Source organism: Geotrypetes seraphini, chromosome 10 (assembly GCF_902459505.1).
Source record: "Geotrypetes seraphini chromosome 10, aGeoSer1.1, whole genome shotgun sequence".
Classification (NCBI taxonomy): Eukaryota; Metazoa; Chordata; class Amphibia; order Gymnophiona; family Dermophiidae; genus Geotrypetes; species Geotrypetes seraphini.
The window spans coordinates 5,994,234-6,019,599 of NC_047093.1; the positions used below are offsets into that span (position 1 = coordinate 5,994,234).

Sequence of the window (25,366 nt, forward strand, 5' to 3'; positions counted from 1 at the left end):
TAACATCCGACGCTTGGGTGCTCCAGACCGTCTCCGAGGGCTACTCTCTCAACTTTTGGTCTGCGCCGCCGGAGCAGTCACCGGGGGCTTGCCCATACAATCGGACCCAGCTCCCCATCCTCATGGCCGAGGCCAGGGCCTTGTTGAGGCTTCGGGCGGTGGAACCTGTACCCCACGATCAGCGGGGGCGGGGGTTTTACTCCCGTTACTTTTTGGTCCCAAAAAAGACCGGGGACTTGCGCCCCATTCTAGACCTCAGGAAGCTCAACAAGTTCCTGGTCCGGGAGAAGTTCCGGATGTTATCACTTCCGGTATTGTATCCTCTCTTGGAGGAAGGGGACTGGATGTGCTCCCTAGACCTGAAGGAAGCGTACACCCATGTTCCGGTGCATCCCACCTTCCGCAAATTCTTACGGTTCCAGGTGGGCGAGCTACACCTACAGTACCGGGTCCTCCCCTTCGGCCTGGCTTCGTCCCCTCGAGTCTTCACGAAGTGTATGGTGGTGGTCGCTGCAGCCCTGAGGTCTCGGGGGCTGCAGGTCTTCCCCTACCTGGACGATTGGCTAATCAAGGCCCCGACCAGGGAGGGGGTTATCTCAGCGACCCGACAGTCTATCATCTTCCTTCAGCAACTGGGATTCGAAGTGAACTTTCCCAAGTCCCAGTTGTGCCCAACTCAATCACTTCAATTTATAGGCGCAGTGCTGGACACTGTTCGCCTTCGTTCGTTCCTCCCTCCTCCTCGTTTGGAGGCTTTGGTTCGGTTGAGCCGTCTGATTTCACGGCTACCTGTGGTGTCGGCTCAGCGCATGATGATGCTTCTGGGCCACATGGCGTCGACGGTCCACGTCACTCCGTTCACCAGACTGCGCCTGAGAATTCCTCAGTGGACTCTGGCCTCTCAGTGGCGCCAGGATTGCGATCCTGTCTCTTGTCTCATAACGGTGACTCCTTCTTTGAGACGATCGCTCCGTTGGTGGACCGACTCTTCGAATCTTTCCGGAGGTTTGCTCTTTCTCGTCCCTCCACATCGCAAGGTTCTGACCACGGACTCCTCGGAGTATGCGTGGGGGGCCCACCTCGACGGTCTGCGGACCCAGGGCCTGTGGTTGGCGGAGGACCGACGCTGTCACATCAATGTGTTGGAGCTCCGGGCCATCTTTCTGGCGGCTCGCGCATTCTGCCATCTACTTCACGATCAGGTAGTCCTCGTGCGAACGGACAACCAGGTGGCCATGTATTATGTGAACAAGCAAGGTGGGACAGGCTCGTGGTCCCTTTGCCGGGAAGCTCTGCGCCTTTGGGAATGGGCGATCTCCCAGAATATCTTCCTACAGGCGGTCTATATCCAGGGAGAACGGAACTGCTTGGCAGACAAACTCAGTCGGCTTCTCCAGCCGCACGAGTGGTCACTCAACTCCAGAGTTCTGCGCGAGGTCTTCGACCGCTGGGGGACTCCGCAGGTGGACCTGTTTGCCTCCCCGGAGACGCGCAAACTGCCCCTGTACTGTTCTCGGATGTACTCCCTGGACCGTCTAGAAGCGGATGCCTTTCTTCTCGACTGGGGAGGGAGGTTCCTTTACGCGTTTCCTCCGTTTCCCCTGATCTTGAGGACGTTGGTTCGTCTCAAATCATCCAGAGCCACTATGATTCTCATTGCGCATCGGTGGCCTCGTCAACACTGGTTCTCCCTGCTTCTTCAACTCAGTGTCAGGGAGCCTCTGCTTCTGCCTGTGTTTCCCTCTCTGCTATCTCAGAGTCGGGGTTCGCTGTTGCATCCCAATCTTCAGTCGTTACACCTGACCGCTTGGTTCCTCTCCCCTTGACTTCGGTCCCGGTTTCTCAGCCGGTGAGGGAAGTTTTGGAAGCCTCGCGCAAGGTCTCGACCAGGCTTTGTTATTCCCAGATATGGACCAGGTTTTCCTCCTGGTGTTCCTCGCGTCATCTGGATCCGGATTCGGTCCCGGTGTCTTCGGTGTTGGACTACTTGTTGCATCTATCTAATTCAGGCCTGAAGACGACATCTGTTAGGGTGCATCTCAGTGCCATTTCCGCTTTCTATCGTCACTTGGAGGGACGTTCTCTTTCGCTTCATCCTCTGGTGACTCGTTTCATGAAGGGTCTACTCAATGTCTGTCCCCCTCTGAAGCCTCCTCCCGTCGTTTGGGATTTGAATGTTGTCTTAGCACAACTAATGAAACCTCCCTTTGAGCCTATCGACAAGTCTTCCCTGAAATTACTTACTTGGAAGGTGGTATTTCTGATTGCGCTCACTTCTGCTCGACGGATTAGTGAGCTGCAAGCTTTGGTTGCGGACCCGCCTTTTACTGTGTTTCATCATGACAAGGTGGTTCTCCGCACCCATCCTAAATTTTTACCTAAAGTTGTGTCTGATTTCCACCTCAATCAGTCCATTGTCCTTCCTGTGTTCTTTCCTAAGCCCCACTCCCATCCCAGCGAGACGGCGCTCCACACGCTTGACTGTAAGAGGGCGTTGGCATTTTATCTCCAACGTACCAGGTCTCATCGGAAGGTTCCTCAATTGTTTTTGTCCTTTGATCCTAATCGTTTAGGACACCCTGTTTCCAAGCGCACCTTGTCCAACTGGTTGGCTGCTTGTATTTCTTTTTGCTACGCTCAGGCTGGTCTTACGCTCCCGGGTCGAGTCACGGGGCATAAGGTCCGGGCGATGGCAGCTTCGGTTGCTTTCCTCCGATCTACTCCTATGGAGGACATATGTAAAGCTGCCACTTGGTCTTCGGTTCATACGTTCACCTCCCACTATTGTCTGGACACTTTGTCCAGAAACGATGGCCGGTTTGGCCAGTCGGTGTTACGTATTCTGTTTTCCTAAATTGCCATCCTCCCACCTGCCCTTTTTTGGTTTGCTTGGAGGTCACCCACATGTGAGAATATGCTGCCTGCTTGTCCTGGGATAAAGCACAGTTACTTACCGTAACAGGTGTTATCCAGGGACAGCAGGCAGATATTCTCACAACCCGCCCGCCTCCCTGGGGATGGCTTCTTTGCTAGTTATGGAACTGAGGACCACGAGGTGGGATGCGCCCTCTAGTGGGCACGAAGGCATGCACATGCGTGGTGCAGTGTAGCAAACTTGAAACTTCAATCAAGTTTGCTTGAAAAGCTGTCCGCGCTGGGGCTCCGTAGATGACGTCACCCACATGTGAGAATATCTGCCTGCTGTCCCTGGATAACACCTGTTACGGTAAGTAACTGTGCTGACTGTTTGCATTATAATTATTAGTAGTGGTAGTTTTTATCTTTTTTTTTTTTCTTTAGAATGGCATCAGTATGATGACATCATTTGTGCAAAACCGGATCGTGGCTTTCTGCAACGGTTTAAGAAACTTATTGGTTGGGATGAAAAAAAGAGAGATGTTGTTCGAGGGAAGGAGATAGCTGGACAGATTATGCTGGAGAATATCTTTTCCATCTTTGATACCTGGAACACTGAGACCCTGAACAATTTCTTCCTCCATCTGAATCAGTTTTACTGTGTAACATCAAAGCAAATGGTGTTCGAGAATCGCCCAGTAGAGTGGACATCTCTCCAGTTTGGACCAGTCAAGGTGACTTTGCATTTTTTATAGGATTAAAATTAATTGTTATGTTAAGATAATAGGAAAGAATTTCACCACTTTTCTATATGGGTGGCTTCGAAAGCTGGATTTTGCACAGAATGTTGAGATAGGAAGTGCAACGTTTTGGTTCAGATCGTTCAGTTGCCCTGGTATTTTACAGAAGGCTTTGCTGAATGTGTGGAGCCTTTTGTGAAATATGTATAAAGATGCCAACAAATACACATAGATCGGGAACTTTTACTGTATACTTCTAATTTTTGCTCACTGCTGTGATCTGCACAAGGCAAGTGGCACATCAAGTTTTCATAAACCATAAGAACATAAGAATAGCTTTATTGGGTCAGACCAAGGGTCCATCAAGCCCAGTAGCCCGGCTCTCGAGGACCGGAGTTCCCTACCCCTGATCTAGGGGGAAACAGTTAAAGCCACCCATAGAGCCAGTGTATATGGTCACACTTGCATGCCAGAGACACAAATGTAACTTATAGGATACTTTTATTCCTGGGAGAATTTGTGCATAATTCTGCAAAGGCACTGCATCGAGTTTTCTTGCCATCTCTCCCCCATGACCACAGAGATTGCACAGAAAGTGAACCACTTCATATTGGGTCGCGCCTTACTCCTCTTCCTGCTTAGACCCAACTGTTATATACTTCCCCCTCATCAGTGATACTTCACTGGCAGGAGAAAGCCGCGAAGCAACCTGTTTAGCGTGCTGTGGCCACCAACGCTGAAGGGAGGTTAGTTTTAAGGTCATCTCGCTGGGAGGGTCGCATGGGAGGGAGAGATAGCAGGGTCAGTGGAGGTTGGGCTGGGAGGGGAGAGAAGCGGTCTGCCTTGGGTGCTTCAAGGCCTGGCTTCTTCGGGCAGCAGCAGCGTTTACAATTCGCTGCTGTTTGCCGGCTTCAGGCCTTCCTCTCTGGCGGGTCCTGCCTACTTCCTGTTTTCATGAAGACAGGACGCGACAGAGAGGAAGGCCTGAAGCTGGCAACAGCAATGAATTGTGAATGCTGCTGCCCGATGAAGTTCAAGGATGAAAAGGAGCAGAGGGGGAGAGAATGGCTTGGAGGGAAGAAGAGATGGCAGGGCATGGAGGGAAGGAGGAAGGTATGCCAGACCAAGGGAAAAAGGAAGGGGGAAAGGAAGGAGGACATGCCATATGGAACAGAAAGAGAGAGGGCAGATACTGGATGGAAAGAGAAGAGAGGGCAGTGAATGGAAGGGTCAAGACATAGGATGAACAGTACACAGGAAGGGGTAGAGAGACACTGAATGGAAGTCTGAGGGACAAGGGGAGCAGGCGTTGGAAGGAAGTGGGAAGGAGAAAGAAAAAAAAGGGCACATGCAGGATTGAGGGAAGAGGCTAGAGATAGAAATAAAGATAGACAGGGGGCCAGGGAGAGACACAGACGGAAAGAATGACAGACAGCGTCCAAGGAGAGAGAGACAAATTAAAAAAAAACAACCCCAGACAGACAGACATCTACTCTAGCGCCCGTTAATGTAACGGGCTAAAACACTAGGTGCTACTGGGCCAGGGGAGCAAGGAAGAGGGACGGGGGAGCAGGGAAGAGGTGTTACTGGGCCGGGGGAGCAATGAAGAGGGACAGGGGGAGCAGGGAAGAGGTGCTACTGGGCCAGGGGAGCAATGAAAAGAGACAGGGGGAGCAGGGAAGAGGTGCTGCTGGACAGGGAAGTGGAGTGGGGAGGGAAATGCTGGTGAGAAAAGGGTGCTCGGGCTGAAAGGGAACAGATGGGAGAAGGGGGCTGGGGTTGGTGGGTAAAAATGGGTTTGGAGCTGGGGCTGAAAATAGGGGACATGTGAGGGAAGGAGGCTTTACTAGCACCCGTTAATGTAACGGGCTTAAACACTAGTTTAAAAATACGTTGAATAGCAGCGGTCCAAGCACCGACCCCTGCGAAACTCCACTCATGACCCTCCTCCACTTGAATAAGACGGTTTTCTCAAGGTCAGTCTTTGCTACCATCAAGCTCTGTTAACAAATCTAGTCTGCCAAACAAACTTACTCTTTGTCCCTGTAAGGCACTTTAAGGAGTTGTTGCCTTCGAAAGACTTTAGTTTCTATTCTCCCTGTCTTTTCCTGTTTTCTGCCCAGTTTGTGCAGATTTTCTTCTTTTTTTAAAGCTTCGTCATGTTTAACGTGTATCAGAGAGAAGTCACTGGAAATCCTTGAGGGTAATTACATTCTACGTCTGCATGGCCTCTTCTGTACCAGGTTTCTCTCGGGTTCTGTTCACTTGCAGCACATAATTCAGGTCTTTGTATGCCTGTGAGTGAAGCTTTGCTTTCTTTCTTTTTTATCTCTCTCTCTCTTCTTTCTTCTATAGGCAAATGAATTGATTTTAAATTCCATGAGTAATCTAGCAAAGCCATTTCTGAACAAGAACACTGATGCAGCAGCAGAGACTGTGGTGAAGAAAAGCCGGCTGGCCACGGGGCTTCTTCTGCTTATTGTAGGTGAACGCCTCAGCCTTCCAACCTCTAAGGAGCAGCTGGATCTGCTGTGTAAGCTCCTCTGTCTGGAGAAGTCGGAAGAAGGAGCCTGCCTTCAGGAAATCAAGAACATGAAGACCTGCCCGTGAGTAATTCATTGATTGCTTGGAGAGGACTGTCCAGAAATAATGAATAATAAAGTGTTTGGAATATAATCCATCAAACTATTCCTCATCCTCTTCCTCCCGATCTCAGGCACATGTACACCCGAGACACAACTTACATAACCCAGCAGAACTTCTTCATGTTTGTGCTGTGAAATAATACAATACATCTATTTGTGGGCACCTGGTGACCTACTCCAGAAATCTCCTTGAGATGATTGAGAACCCAGCTTTGTAGAGTGTAGAAGTTTGCTACTGTGGGCAAATACCCAGAAACAGAGTGAAAGGTTTCGGGTCCTGCATGTTGGGGTGGGATGGAGGGGGGGGGTTGGGTTTTTGGGCTTTTGGATGTGATGTTGGTTGAGCTGTTGACAATGTCAGTAGTCTAAGTTGCTACTGTTGTATGATAAGTGTGTTTCATATGATGTGATCAAAGGGGAGATGAGGTGAGGACAGATCTCAGTGGGTTGGTACTACTTTCGGGTACCAGTTCAGGACAGGACTTTCAATGTTCATATGAGGTCAGACAGCTCACTGCAGTACGAGACCAGGGCACCAGACAAATCATGAACCCCGATTGCTTGAATAAGAAGTGTCTACAATAATAGAAACATAGAAGATGACGGCAGATAAAGGCCATAGCCAATCAAGTCTGCCCACTCTACTGACCCACCCCCAAGTCTACTATCCTAGGGATCCCACTCCTGGTGACAGGTTCCCTTGGCTTAACGCTCTAAGGGATCCCACATGGGCATCCCATTTGCTCTTAAATTCTTGCACGCTGTTTGCCTCGGATCACCTGCACCGGGAGCTCGTTCCAAGGATCAACCACTCTCTCATTGAAGAAATATTTCCTGGTGTTTCCATGAAATTTTCCGCCCCTGAGTTTGAGCAGATGCCCTCTTGTGGCTGAGGGTCCTTTGAGAAAGAGAATCTCTTCTTCCATCTCGATATGGCCGGTAATATACTTAAACGTCTCGATCATGTCTCCTCTCTCCCTACGTTCCTCGAGTGAGTACAGCCGCAAATTTTTCAGCCTTTCCTCGTATGATAGATCCTTGAGCCCCGAGACCATCCTGGTGGCCATCCGTTGCACCGACTCTACTCTCAGCACATCTTTTCGGTAGTGTGGCCTCCAGAATTGCACACAGTATTCCAAATGAGGCCTCACCACGGTTCTGTATAATGGCATTATGACTTCAGGCTTCCGGCTGACGAAACTCCTGCGGATGCAACCTAACAACTGTCTTGCCTTAGATGAAGCCTTCTCCACATGATCAGCAGTGTTCATGTCTGCGCTGATGATCACTCCCAATTCTCGTTCTGTTGAAGTTCTAGCTAAGGTCTCACCATTCAAGGTGTAAGTTCTGCACGGATTTCTGCTGCCGAGGTGCATGATCTTGCATTTCTTAGCGTTGAAGCCCAGCAGCCAGGTCGAGGACCAAAGCTCCAACAAATGTAGGTCCTGTGTCATACTATTGGGTGAATTGCCATCTCTCACTATATTGCATAGTTTGGCGTCGTCAGCGAATAACGTTACCTTACCTTGAAGCCCCTGAATTAGGTCACCTATGAATATGTTGAAAAGGAGCGGGCCCAAGACTGAGCCCTGCGGTACTCCACTGGTCACCTCCGATGTTTTAGAGAGGGTACCGTTAACTACCACCCTCTGAAGTCTGCCACTCAGCCAGTCATTGACCCATGTAGTTAGTGTTTCTCCCAGCCCCATTGATTTCATCTTGCTCAACAGCCTGCGATGCGGGACACTATCGAAAGATTTGCTGAAGTCTAGGTATACGACGTCCACGGATTCTCCCAAGTCTAACTGTTTTGTTACCCAGTCAAAGAAGCTGATGAGATTGGATTGGCAGGACCTACCCTTGGTGAATCTGTATTGACTAGGATCCCGTAGATTCTCCTCATCCAAGATTGCGTCTAATTTACGTTTGATTAGTGTTTCCATGAGTTTGCATACTATTGATGTGAGACTCACCGGTCTGTAGTTTGCAGCCTCTGCCCTGCAACCCTTTTTGTGCAGTGGAACGACGTAAGCTGTTTTCCAGTCTATGGGGACTCTCCCCGAACTTAGGGAGAAATTGAAGAGTCCTGATAGCGGTTCTGCCAGGACATCACGCAGCTCACTGAGCACCCTGGGGTGTAGATTGTCCGGTCCCATGGCTTTGTTCACCTTGAGTCTTGCCAGTTCGTAGTAGATGTCGCCAGGTGTGAACTCGAAATTCTGAAATGGGTCTTCCACGCTGGGCCTTGCCTGCAACTGCGGACCGTGCAGGTGAAGACCGAGCAGAAGTATTCATTCAGTAGTTCTGCTTTATCGGAATCTGATTCTGCGCAGTTCCCATCTGGTTTTCTAAGGCATACTATCCCGTCTGTGTTCTTTTTCCTATCACTAATGTACCTGAAGAAGGATTTGTCCCCTTTCTTCATGTTCTTTGCCAGAGTCTCTTCCACTCGAAGTTTGGCCTCCCTGACTGCCATTTTAACCGCTGCAGACCTCGCCCTATGTTCTAGTTTAGCTTCCCTAGTCTCCGTTCGTTTGTAGGAAATAAATGCTTTTTTCTTCTCCTTGACGAGGTGCGAGATTTCTGCAGAGTACCATTGGGGTTTGTTGTTTCTCCGCCGTTTGTGTACTGATTTAATGTAGAGGCTTGTTGCTTCATGTATGGTAGATTTCAGGGATGACCACATAGCTTCCACATCATCGGTCGTAGCTTGGTTCTGCAGTGTCCAGTGGACGAAATCTCCCATGCGTTCGAAGTCAGTGCCTTGGAAGTTGAGTACTTTTGTTTTTGTGTTTGATCTAGGGAAACCTTTCCTGAGGTAGAACCACACCATGTTGTGGTCGCTGGAGGCTAGTGTATCTCCTACCGAGACCTTCGAGACGCTATCCCCGTTGGTGAGTACCAGGTCCAGGATTGCCTGGGCCCTAGTGGGTTCCAATACCATTTGTTTGAGTCGTGCTCCCTTTATGGATGTTAACAGTCTCCTGCTGCCGCTGGTTGTTGCTGAGTATGAGTTCCAATCTGCGTCAGGCATGTTGAAGTCCCCTAGCAGAACAGCGTCTCCCCGTAGAGTGATATTCTCTATGTCTTCAATTAATTTGGAGTCTTTGTCTTCCAGTTGTCTTGGAGGTTTATATACTACACCAAGATACAGGCATTTTTTCCTGCCTCTGGCCAGGTTCACCCAGAGGGATTCCCCGGTGTACTTGACATCTGTGATTCTGGTAGTTTTGATGTCTTCTTTAATGTATAGTGCCACCCTTCCCCCTGACTTTCCCTCTCTGTCCTGACGAAATAAGTTGTATCCCGGTATAGCCATATCCCACCCATGAGAGTCTGTGAACCAAGTTTTGGATATTGCCACCACGTCAAGGTCGGCATTCATTATTTCGGTCTCTAATTCTAGAATCTTATTGCCTAAACTGTGTGCATTAACATACATAGCCCTCCATATCCCGTGATTGCTAAGTCCCTGTGGGGAGTTTCCCACCTGGGGTAGTGTGACTCCTAGAGAATTGTTTGCAATGGGGGCACTTATTTTGGACTTAGAATCGGAGTTTCGACTCACCTCGTCAGGATCGTTCCTTACTGCACTTGTATCTTGTGGAATCTCTCTGCTTATTTATTTTTAAAATTTCTATACCCTTTAAAACTAAACGGTTTACATAATTTTACATACATAAAATTGTAAAAAAACATAATCGGACAAACAAATAATCCTCAGAGAACCATCTATAGAATAAAACAAAAAGTTTATACAAAGAGTCTTAAAAATTTTTTGAACCAGCATCACTGAAAAAGTTATTGTTTAGAAAAAGGTGTCTACAAATAATTGTGTCTTAAGCAGTTTTCTAAAACTGCCTTTCTCGCAGCATTTTTGTAATTAAGTAATTGTGTTGCATTAAATGGGGAGATGGGAGGGCAGGAATCTGCAGACCTGCTCTCCCTGACTGACTTCCTGTGCCATTCTCTTCCCATTACAGAATAGAGCAATATCTGACGCATTTGTGCCAGAGGTGCATCGATGAAGACTGTCTCAACTGGTTGCTCGTCATTCCTTTACTACATGAATTTTCTGCAGCCTCCAGTCCCGACAACGCTTCATCACTGGGGACTTCCCTTAAACCCGAAGACAGCTGGAATGGGCTACTGGGACTCCCTTTCAGTGATATTCGAAAGAAGTATTTTTATCGAGAGTAAGTGTCCAATTCAGGTAATTCTGGTCTCCCACCTCTTGTTCTCGTACAGTTTTTAATTTTAGTCAGCAGTAGGAAATGTTTGATAGTGTTGGTTGGTTAAATTATTTTATGCCTTTTTGGGGAGGGGGAGAATCTTGAGTCCTTTGCTGTAGTTCTGTTTGCCGATTGATTTTGAAGGGTGAGTTTATTCTATCCATTGGGAGATTCAGGCTTTGGAACCTACTATTTGGTTCTGTGGTTGTATCTTGCGGTTTTGTAAACCATTTCAAAGCAATATTCAGCAAGAGAGTCTATTAAGCACATTAAATAGTTGTAGATAGGCCGAGGACATGTAAATCGGCCACCTGGGGTCTGAGATCCAGGGCTGTGAGTACCCTTCCCCCCCCCTTACTCTCACTATGAAAATATCCGAGAATCTTTTCTGTTCAGAGAAAATAATTCTATTAAGAAAAAATAATTGACAGCGACTTCAACATTGTACAATATTTAGGCCCTGTTTTACTAAAGCGCACTAACCGATTAGCATGTGCTAATTTGATTAGCGCATAGCGCACCTTAGTAAAACAGGGGGTTAGAGTATTTTGGAGCTTTTTTTATGGCCAAAACTCTCTAGTATCTAAAAAACAGTCAACAGCAAGGTGCCAAAAATTAAATTATACAGTTTTCAGCTTTATTGTTCTTGGAGGAAAATGTGGCCTAGTGGTTTGAGCTACAGCCTCAGCTGCTGCTTGTGACCCTGGACAAGTCACTTAATCCTACACTGCCCCAGGTACATTAGATCAGAGTGTGAGCCCATGGGGACGGACAGACGGAAAATGCTTGAAGTACCTGTATGTAAACCACTTCATAAGTGTGGCTGTGAAACTACAAAAAGGTGGTAGACAACTCCCAATACCTTTCCCTTTCATTCAAGTACTCAAGTATTTTTCCTTGTCTGTCCTGGTGGGCTCACAATCTTTCTAATGTACCTGGGGCAGTGGGGGGATTAAGTGACTTGCCCAGGATCACAAGGAGCAATGTGGATTTGAACCCACAACCTCAGAGTGCTGAGACTGTAGTTCTAACCACTGTGTCTTAACTGCCAAGGCAAACCCAGCATTTACAAGTAAAAATATATATAAAAACTAGCTGATCACCCGGCGTTGCCCGGATATCCCAATCTCAGCAGCAAGAATGGCCCTCTCTGTCTCAGTGAGCCCAAAAACTATGGATTAGACACTTATCCTCAAACCCTAATACCACCAGATCCTCCCACAAATTAAAACTATCCTTCCCCTTGCTAAAAGGCATTTCCCACACAGGAAAGCTAGGGACCTCCCTCCACTTCAAAATCACTGAGCTCTGGAACAACCTTACCTCCCCTCTTCGGAACTTGAGCTCTCTCCAAGTTTTCTGCAAACATCTGAAAACCTGGCTTTTCTCAAAAAATGTAAGTCTCCCTCCAACTTAGGAATCAAGGAAACTCTTATCTTGGCATCCCAACTCCTCTAAATTTTCTTCACACTTCTACCTCTAACCCTCTATTGTAGTTCCTTCCTATTTGTCCTACTGTAAACCGTGTCAAGCTCTACAAACGTGGAGATGATGCGGTATACAAATCTAAGGATTAGATTAGATTATCTTTCATATCCTTTAGTCAGGCCTCATGCTGCTGTACTGACTCGGAAGCTCTAAATGTAGCAGCTGTCTTTATTATATCCTGTAGTCGGGCCTTATGATTCTGGACTGTCTCTGAAGCTCTAGATGTAGTTTTGATTACATTACATTTCCTTGGAGGCATTGTTACAGCAGTGAAAGCACAGCACAATGTGACATCATTCCCCAAACTTCATACAATTGGTCAAAGCAATATCTGTCTTTTTCAATGATTCTTTACATGTCACCCCCTTCCCACCCCCCACAGTTTGTTCCCAGATAATAAGTGATATGTATACCAAGTTTGGTTGAAACCTCTCCATGCATTTTGGAGTTATGCTGGAACATACATACATCTGATTTTTTTTTTATATATATATATTGAATAAAAACAGAAAAGAACTCCATTTTACGAAAGGACAGACACAAAAGAGAACCAGCTCCACAAAATCAAATTTGAAAACAGGCTGAATTACATTTTTATATTTTTGATCTTCCCCTTCCGCCATGTGCGGACTTTCAGGTAGAGAGACCCCAAAAGCCTAATTTGAAAAAGTGAGCCTTCAACCATTTCCTAAAACAGAACAAAGATTGGAAGCAATGCGCAAGGGAGCGTTGGTTTTGTTTGACCCCTGCATAGTGGAATTCTTTGTCAGAGGATCTGTGCAAAGAGCAATTGTCTATTTTGACCTGTTGGAATCTGGAGCAACAAAGCCAAACTTGACTAAAACCCATGTTGACACATAAGGCTTAATCAATTTGCTCACTGTTACCAGCTGCCTAGTGTAAATTAATTTATAGGTCATGACCAAAATCTTAAAACATATGATATACTGGCAACCAATGATTAATATAATGAGGGGTAACATTGATAACAACCCACCCCACTCAACATCCAAATCACTGTGTTTTGCATGTTCCTCAACTTGTGAACATTTCTCCCTGTAAGCCCTGCTAGCACTGCATTTGCTTAATCCAATTGAGTCATAAATAACAAACATATCAATCCAGTTCTCGCAAAGTATAAAACTTCCACAGTGTAATATAACCCTGCTTAACTAGACTATCCACATGAGTTGAGAGGGTCAAAGTGTCATCAATCAAGACCCCAAATGTTTAAAAGAAAACACCAAGGACAACGATTGCCTGCATGAACTGGGCATCGTGTGACCATTATGTACCCAACAGTTTTCTCTATGCTTGGAATCAATCGTATGATGCGCTGGTCATACAATAAAGCAGTGTTTCTCAACCTTGTCAAGCCAAGTACCCCCTAAGTCTAACAAATATCAACCGAGTACTCCTGCCTAGGTTCTGCCCCTGACCCCAACCCCATAATAATAGCACTAATTTGAATGCAATTTCTTCCATCCATTTTTCATATACACAATATAATCTTATTAATTCATAATGGTAACCACAAAATTAAAAAACACAAAGCACACTGTATGCAGAGAAAATGTTAATCATTATTCTTTTTTTTTTTCGAAGAGGTTAAGGCAGATGACTTTAGAATATGCAATGTCACCTCAGTAACTACTATAGAAAAATAGACAAATATAGTGTAAAATATAGACAGCAAATATAAATTCTCAAAACTAACACATTTCGATCACTAAATTGAAAATAAAATCATTTTTCCTACTTTGCTGTCTAGTGATTTCATGAGTCTTTGGTTGCACTTCCTTCTGACTGTGCAGCCAATATTTCTTTCTTTCTGCCTCTTGCACACTTCCTGTCCTCCGGACTTCATTCCCTACCCCAACTAACATCTCTGTCTGTCTCTCCATGAGTCCAACTTTCTTCCTCTCTCTTCCACCCCCATTGGCAACATGTCTCGCTAGCTCTCCGTCTCTCTCCATCTGTCTTGAGAGATCCAGACAACTCTCCCACCCCCTCTAATCCCACATCCAGCATTTCTCCTGCTCTCATCCCCTGGAGCATGTGCAGCATTTTTCACCACTGCCCACCAGCCCCCTGTCCATTTCTCCTCTTCAGCACAATGCCACATTTCTTCTTCCATCACTATGTCCAACATTCCTCCCCCTTGCATCCCCTTTCAATCTATTCCTCTGTTCCCTCTCCACCACCATATCCAACATTTCTCCCTCTCAACCTTCTATTCCCCATGCATCTCTACCTCTTTTCTCTCTCTATGCCCAATTTTCCTCTTTCTTCCTTCCACCATATGCACCATCTCTTTCCCTCTCACTCTCACTCACACACTCATTCCCAACAATTCTCCCTTTCTATTCCTTCCCTCCTATGTCCTAAGTTAGTACCCCCTTCCTCCCTTCCTTCTGTTATCCCAAGTTTGTGCACTCCATCCCTGCCTTCCAGCCTTTGTCCCAAAATCACACTCGTTCCTCCCTCCTTTCTCCCTTTGTCCCAGATCATGTCCTCTCTCTCCCTTACTTGCACGAGCTGCATTCCCTCCTTCTGCCTTCAGCGGCACTCATTGCAGGGACGTTACAAGCTGTACCCATAAGTCTTCCCTCTGACGTCGGAGAGGAGGTTTCTGAGTCACCTATGTGCAGGATGTGAACTGTTGCCTGTGTGTCCCTGCAACGAGTGCCCCTGAAGGCCAAAGGAGGTAACTGGGAAACATCCCCTCCTCCGCTGATCCGAAAGGCTTTCTTCTGACATTGGAGGGAAACCCTCTGGGTTGGCTTCGATGGAGGGGGTGGGCAGGAAGGAGGGATCTCTGCTGGTGGCTTCAGTGGTCAGGCAATATCTTCGGCGGTGTACCACATGTTGAGAAACACTGCAATAAAGGATCCGCTGTGTTGAAGGTCGCTTTGCTCGTCCCCTCCTTAGAGGATGGTTCAACTGTAGCTAATGCTTAAGAGGAGATTATTAAGCTTATACAGCAAAATTAATTAGTAAGAGCTGTTACTCCTAATAACCTGAAAAATTAATGCAAGAGGGTCTGATATTCCATGGAAGTTTTCTATCCAAGAACAACAGCTGCCTAGATGTTGTAGCTCTTTGGGGCCATACTTAGATTTTCACCAGCATTCATGTAATATTCAATGCTGATACCTGGATATAAAAATAATCCTTCTGGATATTAGTACTGGATATTAATATACGTAGATAACTTCCACTGGTCAGACTGGACAGCGCTGATGTATGGATCATCCGGCACTAAATATTTAAGTATAGATGTGTTTAAATCCAGCGCTAACCTCGGTGTTTAAATATTGGTGGGAGAATTTTACTTTTGGAAAGGCAAATTTGTTGAATTGACTGCTAAGGAGGCAAGAATGACTACCAGAGAAATGAAATTCTAAAGCTTGGGGAGGGTAATTGCTTTTGTGCTTTGCAATACAGTTTTGACTGGTAGGTTGCAGGGTGAACTCCAAAATGTGCCATCGAGTTGTCATATCTTTACTGAGCCAATGGGAGGTGCTGTTACAGATCTCGAAGACTGAGAGAATGATGACGATTTTATCTCTGAGCTTGTCTGGTTTTCTTCTTTCAGCAGTGTCTTTTCACTTATGAAAAGCAAGAAATACCTACTGGAAATGGACAGAACTTTGGTCCGGTCCTGGTTCTCTTTGGTACCCCAGCAGCACCTTGCAGATTTCGTGACAGAAATGCCCATGGATTTACCAGACGTTCTTCTGGGAACTTACTACAGGCTGCAAGAAAGTGCCGTGAGCTACAGTGATTATGAGGTTTGTCTTCATAGAGCCAGTGTCTAGATGTCTTTTAACTGGGTCACAGGAGAGCCACAGAGAGACATTCTGCTTATGTATTTTTGGAAGGTTTAGGCTACTGTCGTTGACTCCAGAATAAATTCTGTCCTTTTAAATTAAAAGCAGAGAGGTCACTAATTCGTCAGTATTTATCTGGGAGAGTGTGGCTCCCACCCGGGCTAGTGCAGCAGCTTTTTCTGGATAATGAGACTTGCTGCTGACTGATCTGGCACTATCTTGATGATAAGATCAAAATATAAAAACTTTGCTAAGGTTCCCATGTGGTGTGGAAGGCTGTTTTCGCATATACATACTTGACTATAAACCGAGATTTTTGAACCAAAAAAAAAGGCTTAAAAATGGGGATGTCGGTTTATATTCGAGTCGGCGCCCACCCACCCCCTCCAGGACCTATAGCAGGCCTTCCCGGGCCCACCCTAAGCCCTGGTAGTCCAGTGGTGAGCCAGGACAAGAGGGATCCCTCCCACCTCCTGTCCAAGCCAATTATGAACTATCCTATCTCCCAGACCTCTATGCCAGTGTTTTTCAACCTTTTTACACCTATGGACCGACAGAAATAAAAGAATTATTCTGTGGACCGGCGGTTTAAGAACACTGGGCTAAGTCGTGGGCCAGACCCCGCCCATCTCTACCCAATCTCCACCCCAGACCTGGCCCCCTTAATAGTACTAATTGCACCTTACACGTCCCATGCCTCATCTGGAAGCCTTCCCTCTGACGTCAGAGAGAAGGCTTCCGGTTCAGGCGCAGGATGCCCGTAGGAGCCACTGCCTGTGGCTTTGTGCACTGAATCAGTGAGGAAGAGGGAGCTGGCTCGAAGATAACGCCGCATCGATCGCACCGTGGACCGGTGGTTGAAGAACACTGTTTTGGGCCTGATGCACGTTCTGGCCCTGTGGACCGGCAGGAAAGTTCTGTGGACCGGCACTGGTCCGTGGACCGGTGGTTGAAGAACACTGCTCTAGAAAGCCTACCTTGAACCCCCTAGTGGTCTACCGATGAACCGGGGCAGGAGCGATCTTTTTTTTTCATTCACAACTGCAGTTTCCTCAATTCAAAAAATTAAGGGGATAAAACTTGGCTTGTAAGCTCCATTTCTGAAGGCTCCATTCCTCAGGGTTACAATCCCAAATGGTACTAAATATACAGAGCCGAGGTTCCTATCATATCCCTGACTTATGAATTAATTTATTTACAAGTCCCAGGAGAACTTGGAACAGGTTACAAAATTAGATAGTTTATGTTGCTGTTTGATTTAAAATTGGTAATTTTATTTTGATTATTGTATTTTTTTTTCTCTTTTACATTACTTTACTGATTTATATTCCGCCATTACCTTGTGGTCCAAGGCAGATTACAAAAGGAGTTGTCTGGCCATTTCCAGAGGAATTGAAGAGTAGAGCAAGTTGCTTCAGAGAATTGGGACGAGTCTTGCGGTGTTAGTTTGCCTTCAAGGATTTCTTGTTTTTTATTTCTTTTCTGAATGATTTGTAGTCTGGGGTCGTTATCAGTAAATTGGAGAATTGGTAGTCTAGTTTTGCTGCTTGTGTGGCTACAAGCCAATCGTACATGTATTTTTTCATTTTTCTGAGTAAAATGCAGTGGCTGGTATTTACCTGGGTAACGGGCAATATTCAGACTGGTAACTGGATATTTACCCCACTAAAGTTCAGCCTTTTTGCTGCGTTAACGTTTTCTAGTTACCAACCCATTCATCAACCTAAATATCATCAAGTAACTCCTGGCTCCATCCGTGGACTGCTGTGGCACCACCTAGATATCACCAGGGTGGCCAGTGGTAGTTTTTCAGTTGCATGAGTCAGATAGTGCACTAAAAGTTAACAGGCCCTAGTAGGAGCTGTGAATATTGACTGCACATTGCTATCCTTGTGCCATTAGGGGTTAGTATTACACTTCTCCCTCCGTATTCGCTGTGATAGGGGATTAACAGACCCGTGTATACAGAAAAACTGCGAATAACTTTTTCATGTTATTCGCTGTTTACTATTAAAAACCATCGTGAATATGGTGAAACCGCGAATAACAAGGTGGGAGATCTGGCCTGTTCCTGAGGAGAGGCAAAACACCATGGAGAAAGTGCTGGGAATCAGTGATTTTCTCTATAAATGCTTGGAATCAGCGATTTCTCTATGAAGCTGATGTAATTTGGAGGGAGGAGCCAGCAAGCTAAAAACCGTGAATAATCGGAACCATGAATACGAAGGGAGAAGTGTACCATGTTTTCCCCACAGAAAAAGGCTGTTATAAGATTCTGTGGCCTAAGGGCTGTATGTTGCTATCGCTAGGGATATTCTGCGCATCTCCTCCCACATGTAGCTGGACTGAATTCACAGAAAGTATTTAAATGCTGTGGCCGGCATTTGAAAAAGAAAGCATGCTGGGTTTTGTCTGTGTCTTTTTTAGACTAGTTGCAAGAATTTGACATTTATGTTTACTTTTGCAGATGGTGGAGACCCTCTTAAAGAAGACATTACACATTATGAACAATAGCCAGAACAGGTGATTAAGGGTGGGCCTTGTGTCCTTCAAATACACGGAGATAAAGCCGTCTTGCAAACACAGCAGCGCTTAGGGGCCGAGTAACCTGTGCCAGTGTCACCAGGAGCTCTTTGCAGTCTCCAGGCCCCTCTCGCAGTCCTCTGTATCTGCCTTAAACATGCTGGTTTCTGCCACCCCTGAGGATATTCTGAAAAACATAGAAAGCCAGAAAATCAGTCTCGGCTCCCCAACTCTGATATGCCCTGTCTGTCCAAATTAAATTGTAAGCTCTTCTGAGCAGGCACCGTCTATTGAAAGTTGCGTATGCCTTTCAACGCTATAGAAATGATAAATAGTAGTAGTGGTAAATATCAAATCAAAAAGGATCCTCTCCCCTCCCCCCCCTGTTGATGGATATGTTATGATGTGTCTGTATTCATCAGTAAAAGAGAATTCAGCTTTAAGGAACGGAGTCTGGAGTTGACGGTGGAGGAGATGGTTGCAGCTCGTGAGACTTAAAGTTCCTGGGGATGGGGTTGTAGGGAGTGATAAGAGTGGAAAGATGCTGGGGAGCTGCAGAGTGAATTCGCTGTAAGTCAATAAGAGGAGTCCGAACTGGATGAAGTGACTTGAGAGGCCGATGTGAGCAGGGCTGTGGAGTCGAGGAGTTGGAGTCGATAAAAATGTACCGACTCCAGCTCCTGATAAATTTAAATTATAATAAAAAAATACAGCAAGTTCAAATGTCCCATTTCACAAATAGTCATAATTAAGTACCATATTTTTCGCTCCATAAGACACACCTGACCATAAGACGCACCCTATATTTAGAGGAGGAAAACAAGAAAAAACCCCTTTCTGAACCAAAATTCTCCCTACCAGGCTCTGCACCCTGTCCCCCTTCTGGTGGTCTAGTGGTAGGCAGGGACAGGGTACAAGGCAGGCAGGCAGGCCTAGTGATAGGCAGGGCCCCCCACCCCAAGACAAGCAAGCAGGCAGACAGGGCCCCTCCAAAGCTTGTAATCTTTCTTCTCTTCTTCACTATCCATGTATACCATTTCCTCCCCAGCCATTAAGTATCACATCTCTGCATCTTTATTTCTCCCCTTTTCAGCATTATTCCGTGTCCTTGTCCCTATGCTCTCTCCTCCTTCAGCATTTCTTTGCTCTGTCTCTTTCCCTTCCCATGTTAAGCTTCATTTCCTTCCTCCTGTACTCCTCACCCCCTACCCCGAGGCAAGCAAGCAGGGCACCCCTGTACCCCCTCCAACCTCTCCCCGTACCTTATAGTTCCTCCGGCGCAGCTTGACGGGCCTGTTCCTCCATGTCCTGCCTGAACGCGAAGGGAGTCAGAGGAGCGGCGGTAGAGGCAGCTGAGGCCCGGATGTGCCGTTCGGCACTGCCTTGGGGGAAGGGAGGTAGGCGAGTGGGAGGCTGGAACCAGCCGCTGCTGCTGCTGTTAATGTAGCCACTCGCTCTTGTCAGGGCTGTGCCGCCATGCCGACTGCCAGCAGCTGCTGGTTCCGATGGCTGCTGCTCACGCCCGGCCCGTAAGGAGTGTGTGGGAAGCAGGACTTGCTGTCTCCAGCGGCAGAGCAGCGTGCAAGGCTGCCTGCCTGGTTGGCTGATGTGGCTGCCTCCTCTTCCCTTCTGTAGCAGCAGAGCAGCGCACAAGGCTGCTTGCCTGGTGCCACGCCACTTCCCCCAAGAATGGAAGCAGTGTGGAACTAGGCAGGTGCCTTGTGTGCTGCTCTGCCACTAAAGAGGCAGCCGCGTCCAGCAAGAGAGAGCACCAAAATTAAAATAAGGTGACCAAGGGGGGGGGGGGGGTGTTGGGTATTTGCTCCATAGGAAGCACCCTTTTTTTTCACCCACTTTTTGGGTGGAAAAAGTGCATCTTATGGAGCAAATAAATACAGTACTTCTCTGATGTAAGCATAAAGCCCAGTGCATAGTTGTATTTCTTCTAGTGTGAAGTTCAGGTGTGACATTCGCATTATTGTAATCTGGATTATGTACAGTACAAAAAGTGTTTTCATTTTCTTTCAGATATAATGTGTTCATTTGAGTGTAAACAAGTGTAATGATGTAAGTGTGGGCGAGTGCTATGGCCTGATGTGTGTTCAGGTGTCCTGTCTGCACTCCATATTTGCTCCCACCCAGGGCTGAACTTGAACATCATTTTGCATATCACCTAATACTAGAAAGTTAGTTAAGTGACCCCCCCCCCCCCCCCCGGCCCTGGAGCCTCCCACTGCCCTGTCTTCAGCAGAAGATCAGCAAACAAAGATAAAGGCAGCAGCGTCTGCTTGACTTAAATGGCGTATATGTTGCCTTCCTTCAATCATTAGCATATTAAATGCAGAGGAGTCGGAGTCGAAAGATTTATCTACCGACTCCACAGCCCTGGATGTGAGTGTGGTGATGCTGGTGGAACAGAAGTCGTGTAGCAGAATTTTGAACAGATTGAAGGGGAGAGAGATGGTTCAGTGGGAGATTTTTGAGAAGCCTCTTGCAGTAAATTAAGCATGAAGTGATTAGTGTGGATAAGGTTTTGGTAGTTTGATCAGAAAGGAAGGGACAGATTATAGAAGTCTGTTGTATAGGTTATGAGCTAAGTTTCAGATGGGGTTGAGCCTTCTAGGCAGAAGGGATGAAATGCCTGGTGTGGAGATGGTAAGGAAAAACCATGGGAAGAGATCAGAACACTAAGAGAATAAGTATTACAGGAAGAGACGGCCTCGTTGGATAACAGAGTGGATGAGAGGAGAAGTGAAATAGCCTGAAGATTCCAAAATGTGTTGGTGAAAATTAGACAAGACGAAGGGGAGGGGGAGGATGATTACGTGTGAAAGTTATCAAATGGTGGTCAGAGAGGAAAAACCGAGGTGGAGAATTATAGAAGATAAGATGAAGCTGGTGAGTTAGGAGTTAGTGGAGCACAGCAGAAGATTGAATTTGGATAATAAAATGAGAAACTTGGGGCTATATGCACTAAAGCCTCTGCTAATCTAATGATCATTGCTAAACCGGAATACAGAGGGAGGGGCCTTGGGTGTCTGAGCTAATCAGGGCCCTTTCCATGCATCACATGAAGCACCAGGGAGGGGAAGGCCCGCCATTTTGGACTGGCGGACCTCAGAGCAGTAGGAACCAAGCATCCCTCCTCAACTTCTCAGAAAGGTACGGTTGGGGGGGGGAGGTTCAGGGGGAGCATCTGATGGCAGGAGGTAGTTCATCCCTCCTACCATTTTCACTGCTGTGGGGGAGGGGGTGTCTCCCAGTATTGGTTTGTTGAGGAGGTCTTGGGGGAGGCTGGCATGGCATTTTATTTTATTTTTTTAATGGGGTAGATCTTTTGCGTGTGTGACACATGCACAATATCTGTGCTATTAAAAATGAAAAAAGCCCCAACAGCTGAGGGGCTTCCCCAAACCGGCTTTGCACATGTGTCAGTTGCTCTAAGAGCGACTGATCGGACAGGGATTACCATGAACCTCCATGGAAATAATTTGGAAGCTCAGGATTGAAATTTTGAGACATTCAGTTGAACCCATCAAGTGAACATTTTGTTGTAGGTTGTATGGTGCATCAATCGCTGTTCTAAAGTTGGCCAACAGTGATTCACATTGTCTTAATGGCCGTGTTTTGTGCATCTAGCCCTTAGAGGGGTCATTAGCATGAATGTGAAAATCCTCAAGAATGAGGGAAGGGGAGGTTGATTTGAGAAAGGAGGAAGGCCAGGAATCGGTCAGTGAGACAGGAAGAAATGACTTATCAAGGGGTTGATAAATAACAGCTCCTGGAGAGGTAGTAGAGTTAATAGATGGAAGGAGGGGCCGTCAGATTTCAACCTCTTCTTCCTCTTCAGTCTCAATGCTTGTCTTCCTCTATGAGAACCAGCAACTTTTCCGTTGCTTACTAAAACTGACCCATGGCCTCAAGTTTTAATGAGATTCCAGGCTCTGAGCACCAGTTCGGCCTTTTCATAGTTTCTGTGGCTGGTTGCCGGGGATTTTGGCTTTTGTGGGGCAGGTCTCTCAGTCATCGCTCAACTCCTGGCGTTTGAGTACCGAGACTTATTTTACCAGAAAAAAATGCACTGCTTGGCACCTTTCGTGTAACAGGTTCTCTTTATTAAATTCACCTGTTTAACCTGCTCCAGTGATGACCCTAGAAAGAGCTCTCCAAGTACAGGTTTCCTACACATTCAGAACTCACTGACCTCTGACACGGCATCAGAATCTTCTTCAGAAATACTGTATTCATTTAGTCTGTGATGGCTGACTTAGGGGTTGCTTCTAAGGGTTATGAAGAGCCTTTAGTTACTTAGTGATTGATTCACCCAAGATGGTGTAGAGCAGATACAATGTAACATAAAACAATAATAAAAATGACTAGATAGATATAAACAGAAATACAATACATGACGTAAACTTGGAAGCTCGGGATTGACATTCTGAGACGTTCAGTTGAACCCAAGTCAACATTTTGTTGTGGATTGTATGGTCATAATTTGGAACATGAAGGGTGGCTTTGCTTCTTCCTTTTTTAAAATTATTGATCATTACCTTTCATATAAGTTGTGGGTGGGTTTTTTTTTTCTTTTTATTTCTTTAAAGCTTCCTCCTGCCTTGCCCCAGTCTGCCTCACTCCTCCTGCCTTGTTCTTTCAGTGGATTTGATATTTTCACTTTCTGATTTTTCAGAGCTCTTCAGATGGAGTCTCTAAAGTTTTGTTTAAGCATCAGCTCTAAACTTCACGAGGTGATCTGCGGGAAGATGACTTCATTGAATTTATATGAAGTACCAGCCCTGTCTGCTGAGATAGTTGTAAAGGCGAGCTCGGTGAGTACCTGCAGGAAGATAATTCCCCCCCATCCCCAAACACCCTGACCTCTTTGAAGGTTAAGTGGCATGTAAGCAGAAAAGTAAGTGAAACTGTTTTGTAATTTTAACTCTCTCTGAGAGAGATCATGTGGTATCATTCCTAGAGAACTCATGATTTGACTAACATGGAAAGCAGTGGTGATGCTTGACCTTCCAGATGTTGTTGCTGAGTCATGTTCGCTGTCAGTCAAGACCTGTAGCTTTTTCTCCAGTCTTGACTTTATCCAATGTCCGTTGAACTTTGGTCTGAAAGCTGAGAGATTTAGTTCAGTTTAAAACCTTATATTCTTCCTCTTCTGGTAATTAGCCAATCCAAAGCAGACCAAGAACCAAAGCTTTAGCAATGCAGATATAGGGAGTAGGGATGGACGTCTTGTCTCTTTTTAGTTGTCTGTATTGTACCGACACCAGGGTCTGATGCTGTGGTCGCTACCCAGTTGTTCTGTGTCCACACACGCTTCCTCTAATGCATAGGTGTTAAAATCCCTCCTCGAGGGCCGCAATCCAGTCAGGTTTTCAGGATTTCCCCAATGAACATGCATGAGATCTATTTGCATGCACTGCTTTCATTGTATGCTAATAGATCTCATGCATATTCATTGTGGAAATCCTAAAAACCCAACTGGCTTGCGGCCCTCGAGGAGGGACTATGACACCCCTGCTTCCCTCTTCAATCCTCATTTTCTCTCTCTTTGTGCAACTTCAGATCGTGAAAGAGCTACTTGGAAAGGAAGTGGAGCAGAAGGTGCCATTGACGGAGGAAGAGCAGAAGTCCTTGAAAGCTACGAAAGACTGGTTTCGAAGAGTTCTCCAAATCAAATTACCAGTTTATGCAGTGCATTTCAGTCTTAACAATGAGCTTCAGGTGAGTAGGAAAACACAACATATAAGGAGAATCTCACGGCAGTCAGGCCTTTTCCTTTTCTGTCTGGAGCAGTCCGAGGAAGTTTTCAAACTGGCTATCACTGGTGCAAAGTTTGTGTGATACTGCACCAGGTTTCACCATGAACCCATCCTTCTGGATCCTTCTCCTCCTACTCTGCTCACCTCTCTATACTTCCCTCTGTCTGAAACCTCCCTCCCCCGCTAACACCAATAACATCTGCCCTGGACTCAGAATCCCCACACTGATACGCACCAGAAATCCCCCTCCCAAGAAAAACCCCCGAAAAGTCAACCAAGATTCTCTAAAGCCCCTGCCCCTTGCCAATCTTCCCAACACTGCCTCGGACTCTCTCACCCCAGTCCTGACACTTTATTGCAATGCCAGATCCGCGTGCAATAAGACCCAAATCTTGAAAGACCTTCTAGACGAGCTCAACCCTGGATTCCTGTGCATCACAGAATCATGGATCGCCAAAGACGATCTATTCACACAAAACGAACTCCTCCCCCACGGTTACCAAGGCCTCTTCTCCCCCAGACCCAAATGAAAAGGAGGTGGTCTGGCACTCCTCTACAAATCTTTCTTTGACGTCCAGCTCCTTGAGACGGGCACCCATGCTTCTCTAGAATATTTGCTTGCCTCAGTCAATGACGAACTCCGCACCCACCCATTGGACATCCTGTTACTATACTGCCCACCCACCCCTTGGACCAAATCCTCCAATCTCGTCTTTGAGACCATAACAAATGCCTTCCTTAAATTTCAAAGACTTCTGATCGTTGGTGATATCAATCTCCACCTTGACGACACCAACAGCAATAACACGTCTGAATTCAACAACTTCCTTACCTCTCTAGGCTTCACCTCACCCACCCCATCCCCAACCCACGAAAAAGGGCACACTCTAGACTTCACCACTTTCCTTGATCTTACCGCCTTCAAAACTTCAACCGACGACACTCGCTGGGAACAAGTCCCTTGGTCTGACCACTTCTTAGGGACTACCTGCCTCCCCATCTTCATGTCACATCTTGACTCCCCACCCCACTCCTCTCATTCCATAACCTTCCGCAAAAAAAACCTCGAGCAACCTATTCTGGTCCAAATTCCTCAACCAACTCTCCTCCAACCCTAGACCTACAGACCCCGAATCCCATTGGCGCAACTGGACCGCCCTCTCCGAGTCCACCTACTACTCCCTTGCTCCATTATCCACTAAAACCATCTCCTACCCCCGAAAGGCCCCCTGGTACTTACCTCTTCACAGAGAATTGAAACAGAAATGTCGCGCTTTG

General features: G+C 46.4%; 1 protein-coding gene across 1 annotated transcript in view; it reads left to right on the forward strand.

The window, feature by feature from the left end:
- Positions 1-25,366, forward strand: part of RNF213 (ring finger protein 213) — a 194,263-nt gene that overhangs the window by 36,972 nt on the left and 131,925 nt on the right. The window contains 7 exon segments of the mRNA XM_033962240.1: positions 3,301-3,590; positions 5,952-6,202; positions 10,225-10,437; positions 15,560-15,755; positions 18,262-18,317; positions 23,005-23,143; positions 23,892-24,050. Of these exon segments, the coding sequence (XP_033818131.1) occupies positions 3,301-3,590; positions 5,952-6,202; positions 10,225-10,437; positions 15,560-15,755; positions 18,262-18,317; positions 23,005-23,143; positions 23,892-24,050 (1,304 nt within the window).